Genomic DNA, 8,976 nt, shown 5'->3' with positions numbered 1-8,976 from the left:
TATATAATTAAATAAAAAAAGACATTAATCATTATAAAAATAAAACTACATCGCTCTATAAAATGACAAACTAAATGACATCGCTCAATCATTGGTAACAATGTAGCTCGATCTCCGGCACTAGTAGTATTAGGTTTGGATAGATTTAATTCTTTATTGTAATTAAATTAGAGAATCTAAAAATATAAAATTTTAATTATTGCTTCTAGAAATTAAAATTAAATTTTAAATTTAAATAAAATTGATATTTAATAATAAATTTAAAGACTAGATAATTTTAATTATTAATTAAATTTTTTAACTGAATTGACTGATAAATAAAATATAGAAAAAAATAATAGTGAGAGAAATAAAAATTTAAAAAATATTAGTTATTTTAAAAATTACAGAATTAGACTTATAAATTATAACAATTATTAGAAGGTAGTAATGTTTTTTCCTTATTCTAATATATAAATTTTTTTATTACATATTTATTTTTAATACACTATTAATTTTATATTTTAACTTTAAAAATAAGTTGCGATTTCTTTCACTTTATTTTTCTTTATTTTGTTTTCCATTTCTAATTTTTCGGTTTGATTTTATCCCCAAGAAACCCAAACAAAAGGTTAAGCGTCATTGCTTGGAGCCTTTGAAAAGACAAGAAGCCGTCTCCCGTGTCAGGTTCTGTAGACGCAATTAATGCTCTGAGTACCACTGTCTTCACTCAAATAAATAAGCAAAAATATCTAATAAGTTATATAAATAAAGATATTAAACGAAATAAAAATAATAGCAATCCAATTTAAGGTCTATCACTTCAGAAATTATTTATGTGCATCGGTGGAGGTGTCTCCGGTTAGATTAGTCGAACAATGGGCACATTTTTAAACCACATAAAAATATTTAATTTAAAACTTGTATTTAAATTATTTTATGAGTCATTCAAAGAAGAAACAATTTAAAGCACATCGGTTATTAATTTTGTTAATTTTAACTTTAGAATTTATATATATATATATATATATATATATAAACTTAATTTTGAAATAAAATTTTTATATATATTATTTTTGATATATTAAATTTAAATTTATGTGTAATTTTATAATTTTTTATTAATTTATTAATTTTTAATTAAAAACTGAGTCCAATTCTAAGAAATAATATATTGATTATATTATATGAACTAATAAATAGTTTTTTAATCGGATAATAATATTAATTTTATTCTAAAATTAATATAGAAATTATATTTTAATATATTATATTAATTATTAAATTAATTTTATAATTAAATAATAATTTTAATTTTAAAAAAATATTTTAAATAATATTTTTTATATATATTTAATAATAAATTAATTTTTTAATAATATATAATATAATTCTAATCCTACAAATAGTAATATCAATTATGTTGATATATTAATTTTATATAAAATAAAAATTAATTAATAAATAACTTCTAAAATAATTTTTATACTATTGTATTAGTAAAATTTTAAGATTTTAAAAAGATTAAAGATATTTAAAAATAGTTAGTTTGCTATTATTTTTAATATTTTATAAATTAATGTTAAATATTAAATATTTTATTAAATTCTATTTATCAATTTGATATTATAATTAAAATAACAACAATAACCGTCCAATGCACGGTTAATCGACTAGTTATATTTAAATATTTTAATTTATATAATAATATTTTATACTTAATTAATTTTAAATTCACAAAATAAGATTATTTTTAGCCAATTTTATATTATAATATATATTAATAGGTATGTACATAAAATATTATTTAATATTAAATATATCTTAATCAATCAATTTTAATAGTTGAAATAATATATTGCACTATTATTGTTATTATTTTAATTATAAAATCAAGTTTATAGCTAAAAATTAAATAAAAGTTTTAATACTCATTAAATTTAAAAATTTATTTTTAATCATGAAAGAAATTATTAGAGTTCTTTTGGAATTGAGAATCTTAGTTTTGATAATGAAACTGTCGTAGATTTTTCAATAATTATGGTGGATTTTAATCATTATTTTTTCAAAAAAAATTTGAATAATTTTCCAACTTTGGCTATATATATTAGAATAAGAGTTAGTAAGAATCTATCAAATTTATATGGACAATAAGATTTTATCAAATTTATTTGTTTATATATATTTTTTGTATAAATATTAAAAGATGAATAAATACTAGCACTATAACCATAAAATACCACAAATACTACGTACCTCATTGTTTGGTGTGATTTTTGTTGAAGTAAGTATCTTAACTTGGTTAATTAATTAGTTATTTATATGGTCATCTCACTATTAACTATTACTTCATTTATTTCTACTCTTTTTATTCTCACACTCTTTCGCTGCAAGTTTGCTCCTAACATTTAAAAGATATCATACACCTCATTAATTGTCTTTTCTAACATAGCACCCCCATATCAACCATAGATTGATATTATTGTATCAAACCATGATATGGGTTTGGCAATAAAAATAATTTGCAGAGATATATATAGAGAAGAGTTCTCCACAAAAATAAGTCTTTATAAAAATAAGTACATTCAAGATAAGTCTATCTAATATATAATACTATATATATTGTTTTCTCCATCAAATATTATTTCATAATAACTTTTAATATAAATCCTAATATTAATATTAAATGACTAAATTGCTTAATGTAAATTTCGGTTAGATCTTGTAAAGTAGTTAATTCACGTATCTTGTTTTTGGATTTTGACACAAACAAGTCTAATTAAGCTTATTTTTTAGTATTTTTTTCATATTTCTCTTTTTGGCTAATGTTATCTGAATTTAGACAATTAAATTTAAATGAAATGTAAATTACATATTTTCACTATATTATATATAAAAATATTTAATTAAAGCTTTAAAATATCATAAATAACAATATATAACATTAACCTATTATATTGAATATTTACATATAACATTTTTAAAAATAACAGTAAATTAAACACTTTTAAATGTCTTTCTTAATTTCTCAGTATTAATTTAATGATATAAAAATTATTTAAAAATATCTATTAACTAAATTTAGTCTTATATAAACCAATAATATTAATATACCGATATAACTATATTTTAGAATTAGAATAGAAAAATATAATTTAATGTAAGATAATAAAATTATAAATTATTAAACTCTAAATTTATGTTATCAAATATGAATAAATAATAAATAATAATTGATCGAAATAAATATAGTTGAGTTATTATAAATCAAAATTTTTTGATGATAGAATATTTTTCTTATCATGTTTTATAATTATTTTTTTTTATTTTAAAAAAATTATATAATTTAAATTGTAAAAGAGAAATTGAAAATTTTGATGCATAATAATTTTTCTGTTTGAATTTGTTTTTCTGAACCTTATTTGTCGGTCAAGAAAAGAAAAGGCAAAACATATTGGTATAAAATAAATAAGAAGGGACATTAGCATTGGAATCGCAAGTTAAAAAAGAAAAAGAAAAGAAAAGAAAAGAAATTAAAAAATAGAAACAAAGTATAATAATAGGATTGGCCTCAGAATTGAAACTTCACCGCACCATATGCACACGCCGTTCCTTGAGAGACAAAATTCTCCTTAATAATTATAATAATTATTATATATAATAACAAAAAGCTATTTTCAATTTACTTTTTTTCTTTATTTCTTTTTTTATTATTTGTGGTAGGTAAAGAATAAGAACAAGAAGAAGGAGAAGGAGAGGAAGAGGAAGCTAGCTCGTTTTCTTTTATCTAATAGCATCAAATTCTTATCAACAATCTGGCTACAGATAGGTAATATAATGAATCTCTCTTTTGTCTTTTTGTTTTGGTTGTATTTTGATTTTAATAAAGCATTGTTGCTATGATTTTAATTTGACTGTTGTTATTGATCACTTCTGAGAAGAAGAGATGACGAAATCTGATAATGGAATTGTTGGGTTTACCTTATTTGTCAATATGAGAGTAGCTGCTTAGCTATGTGTGCGTGATTCTATTTTCTGGTCTGGTATGGTCAGGTAAATGATTTTTTCAGCATATGTTGCCTATATATATGACAAATCTGTTGGATATTTGATACCCCTTTGATTTGGTTTTTGTGGACAAATTTGTTCTTCTCTTTTTTCCTGAAAAAGAAGGTAAAATTATGGAAAGTTTTTAATCTTCTTTCTGCTTTGTTGTATCTACAACTCATCAAATGGTGACTATATCAAATATGGGATGAGCATTTGATTTCGTTTTGATTTTTATTATGTTGGAATTGGTTTGTTAATCTTGTGCTTACTGCTTGAACTTGGAACTAATTGTGTTCCCTTTTTTCATTAATAATCAGGCCAGCATCTTTTATACCTGTTAGGATTTGGGTTTTCCTAATTGGCGAAGATTTTGGTTCACTCTGGCCGCTGCAGCAAATTCTAACTCTTCTCGCACCTCCTCTAGGTGGGTGTGGGGTGATATTAATGAGACAGTGATTTTGCTTTGTGTTTTGAGGAGATCAAGGTCATCCCATGTTTGGAGGTTGTGTCGTGTTTCTGAGGGTCTGTCTCTTGATTATGGCTAAGGTCTCCTTTTGCTAGATCCCCCTAGGCTTTTTGTTGTTTCAAAATTTTACATATTAATCAATACTCAGAATAGAAAAGTTGTGACCGTTAGTAAGTTTTCTTGTAATGTAAAAAAGAGTAGATTTGAATGTACTCAGTATTGCCGCAATGGTTAGATTTTCGTGCTTCAATGCTCATATCTATTCCCATAAATCGAAGGTTAGTGGTAGAATTGTTAACAATTGAATTAGTTGTTAATCTTATTTTTCTTAGCTTCTTTTATTTGATAAGAATTTTTCATTTTCATTTAGAGAACTGTTGAAGCAATGCATAAAACTTTACAAGATTCATCTCAGATTAAAGTCCCTATGGTATCATCTAAAGCTGCAAGCTTAGAATCATTACATTTGAATGAACAAGCCAATTATGATAATGATGGCAGAACAAAAGATGTACCAAGCTGTGTGATTTCTGAACGAGGCTGGAAATCAGAGGAAATTAAGGGCAAATTGGATATGGAAAATGACACAGGAATCCATCAGAAAGGCCTTGTTAAGAAAAGTCAGTCTTTAGGAAGTGCCCTATGCCATGAGGGAAGGGTTCATTTTGATGATGAGATAGAGGATGAAATTGACCAAGGATTTTCCAGTGAATCCCTTGAACAGAATGGATTGGTTGGACGAGATGGCACCAATGCACGAGGAGTAAGCCCAGTCAGTCAGCAGGAAAATGCTCCACAATCGGAGTCTGTTCAAGTAAGTTCTGAACTAGTCAACAATAAATCTATTTTCTCAATTGGAGAGCCTCAGCATTTAGAGCAGGAAGACCCTGCAAATTCAGAAATTCTGTTATCTGGTGAAGGTGCCAATGAGTCCTACAACCATACACCTCGCACACATTTGATGTTGGCAAAATCAAGCTCTATGCCTAATATGGGTCCTTCCTTGCTCTTTCCTGGTGGATGTTCTTATAATTATATGGCGCCTCATTCAAGATCTTCTGAGGACCTAAGTATTTTATGCATGAGGTGGAAAGAGGTTTCATTTCATGAAGTTGAGAAGAGGGAGATTCAAGAACATGAAAGAAATGATAGTGGTTGTAAAACAGAGAAAATAAATTTTGAAAATTCTCTTGATGATGGTTATGATTCTTACAATTATTCAGCTTTGGCAAAAGACTGGATAGTTCCTGTTACAGATGAGATAACTTCGGTAAAACGCTTCCAAGGAGAGTCCTTGATTCAGCAGGCTGACGAATTACAGGGCAAGGATTTTAAAATTAAGCGCATTGAGGAGTGGGTCATTGATCTTCAACACTGCAATCCATTGGAAGAAACAAATGAACTATCAGATAGTATTCACCCACTGAATAGAGATTCCAATGTCATGAATGGTTTGACGGCTATAAAGAGGGATAATAAGGTTACTCCCGGCATGGAGACTGCTAAAAGATATATCTCTTCTTTGGGTGCCTCTGCTACCACAGCTCAGCTGTCAAATCATGGGTTGGCGGTGATTCCATTTCTTGGTGCATTTGTTAGTCTGAGGGTGCTGAATTTATCTGGAAATGCCATAGGTTTGAATCTCCTACTGCTTTCTTTCATTTGGTTACGTTGTCCATTAGCAGATTGTACCTTGAACTCTGGGGAAACAATTTTCCATGTGTGTCCTAATTACCTGCTTTCTTCACTTTCTAGTGAGGATAACTGCTGGTTCCCTTCCTCGAGGGCTTCATGTGTTGAATCTGTCAAAAAACAAGATTTCCACTATTGAGGGTTTACGTGAACTCACCCGGCTTCGTGTGCTGGACTTGAGCTACAATCGGATATTCAGAATTGGCCATGGTAAGTCGCACGTTGATTTAATACCTGGATAGTTGCTATATTTTTCTCTCTTATGTGTTGCTGTTTTCTGTTTCATTTGGTCAGGGAATTTTAGGTTTTGTAATGCAAATGTTATTATGCACAACCTAATAATTATGATCAACTTGAATGGGCTTAGCTGCTCTCAACTGCAATTATTATCTTAGTTTCTCTCCTCATTTCACTTCATAAGCACTTCTCTCTCTCTTTCTCTCCTTTTTTTAAAAATTTTCTTATGATCCATCGCTGCAACATTTTTTTATCTCTAGCACCAAAGCTGAATCTACTAATTTATTCACCCAAGCATTGACATATGTGCTGCATTGCCATTATTACTGTAATTGATTCTTCCCATCAATCAAAAAAAGGATATAAACTAGTTTAAGAGAAACGTGATCTTTTTAAAGCCCAAATGTGAAGCTCTTTTCATCCAATTTGTTTCACCAAATATAATTTAGTTGTGCAGAAATCTGAGCTGTGGAGATTTCCCCATCCTTTTTGCATTTTGATACTTCATATCAGCAAATCTTCTAATATGCTAAGCATTCTCGAGTCTTGTAACATTTTTTCTATTTTTGAAAGGTCTGGCTTCTTGTTCCTCCCTGAAAGAGTTATACTTGGCGGGAAATAAAATAAGTGAGGTAGAGGGTCTCCACCGCCTCTTAAAACTAACTGTACTGGATCTGCGTTTTAACAAAATCTCCACAGCCAAATGTCTAGGCCAACTGGCAGCTAACTACAATTCCTTGCAAGCCATCAGCTTGGAAGGGAATCCAGCTCAGAAGAATGTTGGAGATGAACAACTCAAGAAATATCTGCAAAGCCTTCTTCCTCATCTTGTTTACTTCAATCGGCAGCCAATCAAGGTCAGCACATTGAAGGATGCTGCAGACCGATCAGTGAGGCTAGGCATCAATGCCCATCAATTCGATCGTGGCATCAGATCGGACAACAAAGCTGCCCGAAAGGGTAGCCATGGTCTAGGTGGCACTAGACCAACATCTTCATCAACTCATGGCCGTAAAAGTCAGGCTCTGGTCTCACCAAAGCCATCCAGGGGTAGGCATGCCCGTCTGCCACCAACTGGAACTAAAGCAATTACTGGCCATCGGCATCATTATTTTGATATCGGCAGCAAACTCCTTAACTTAAGATCGGAGCTCTCTATTCGCAGGAGTCGAAGTGAGGGAACTCTGGGAGCCCTGTGATTAATTGAAGTGTCTTCATCTTAGCCAAGACAAACAAAAAGCAGTGATCAATCATCAAGATTATTTTAGATATTGGTAGCAATGTTCAATTACTCATGGTGAGCAACTCCTGGAGCACTAGATTATATCTTTATCATTGATTTCAGAATCCTCCTGCTCTATCAGTTGCAGTTGTGAATTTCTATGACGTCATTATTGTTTCTTTGATATTATTTGTGTGATGTGAACAGCACATTTGCTTTTGTTTATGATTCAATAAATTGCATCATTGCTGAACTTTGAACTTTAAAGGTAAACTTGCCTTTGACATTGTGCCCAAGGAAATAATAATGGATCCTATGATATTGCTTAGCTTCTTTACTGCTCTGTTGACATGCATCCCATTTAGCAATTTTCAAGGTTAGATGCATACAGTATGGGACATTGTAATCCAATTGGGGTGTGGATCCAGTGCCTTGTCCATCATATTATATACAAGAATCCTAGGGGGTGAGCCTGAAACCTCTCCAGGGTGAGAAGTGGTATTGATAGCAAACTTAAAAGCTTCCACCCTCCCCTCTAAAATCCATATCCATTCCCTCGGCCAGCAATCTCTCCTTAGCTCGATGACGTCCCAAAAAAAATCAAGGCAGGCTGGTGAAAGTTCCTGACCATCGCACAGCTTGACCAAAGCTGACGCGAAAAGAATAAGCAAATCACCATTATCCACATATATACCAAAAGCAGAAAACACAATATATATATATATATATATATATATATATATATATATAGGAAAAAATATTAATTATTGATTAATTATGAATCAGAATTATTAATGATACTAAAAAATTTTCTTATAACAGTAACATATGCTACATATATCAAAACGAGATGTGAAAATTATAATTTTATGATAATTTTATTTTTAATTATAAAAACATCAAAGTAAATTATTTTAAAATTCGCAGTAGTAAGTCTAATGTTAATATAATACTAATATGATAGTATGTAGAAATATATACTTATTACCTCAGTTTAACTTTATTGTCTAATTTTAGGTATTAATAGAGAAAAATGGAGAACATGAGCTAAATACTCACAAATAGGCTTAAATAGAGCTGTTGCTGCTAAGATCCAGAATTAAAGGCGCGTGGACTACTAATTTTTACAAGTCTAGCAGAATACATCAAGGCCTAAGGAGGAACTAATAAAAAGTTTTATGTAATTATGGACCATTATTAGTTATTTACATAAGTTATGATAGTTAAAGTTGTAGGAGATAACTTTTAGAAGTTTTATACTTGGAGAAAGACTCAGCAAAAGGAATCTCTATAAGTAGTGGAGAAAGACTCTGCAAAAGGAATCTCTATA

The 8,976-nt window shown here is 29.1% G+C and overlaps 1 protein-coding gene across 4 annotated transcripts; it reads left to right on the top strand.

The window, feature by feature from the left end:
• The first annotated feature begins 3,585 nt into the window (after positions 1 to 3,585).
• On the top strand, positions 3,586 to 7,899 carry LOC8266935. 4 transcript variants are annotated; one of them, XM_048376717.1, is made up of 5 exons: positions 3,586 to 3,808; positions 4,347 to 4,453; positions 4,866 to 6,129; positions 6,251 to 6,397; positions 6,998 to 7,899. In XM_048376717.1, the coding sequence occupies exons 3-5, from the start codon at positions 4,881 to 4,883 to the stop codon at positions 7,621 to 7,623; spliced, it is 2,022 nt and encodes a 673-aa protein (XP_048232674.1). In that variant the 5' UTR covers positions 3,586 to 3,808; positions 4,347 to 4,453; positions 4,866 to 4,880; the 3' UTR covers positions 7,624 to 7,899. The 4 variants fall into 4 exon arrangements, with proteins under 4 accessions (XP_048232674.1, XP_015576993.1, XP_048232675.1 ...); XM_015721507.3 differs by having other exon boundaries at positions 4,347 to 4,773; XM_048376718.1 differs by lacking the exon at positions 3,586 to 3,808 and adding an exon at positions 3,820 to 4,032.
• Positions 7,900 to 8,976: the final 1,077 nt, after the last annotated feature.

The sequence above is a fragment of the Ricinus communis genome, chromosome 7 (assembly GCF_019578655.1).
Source record: "Ricinus communis isolate WT05 ecotype wild-type chromosome 7, ASM1957865v1, whole genome shotgun sequence".
Classification (NCBI taxonomy): domain Eukaryota; kingdom Viridiplantae; phylum Streptophyta; class Magnoliopsida; order Malpighiales; family Euphorbiaceae; genus Ricinus; species Ricinus communis.
Note: the sequence above shows the minus strand (reverse complement) of the source record. Positions and strands in the feature narration are given on the sequence as shown.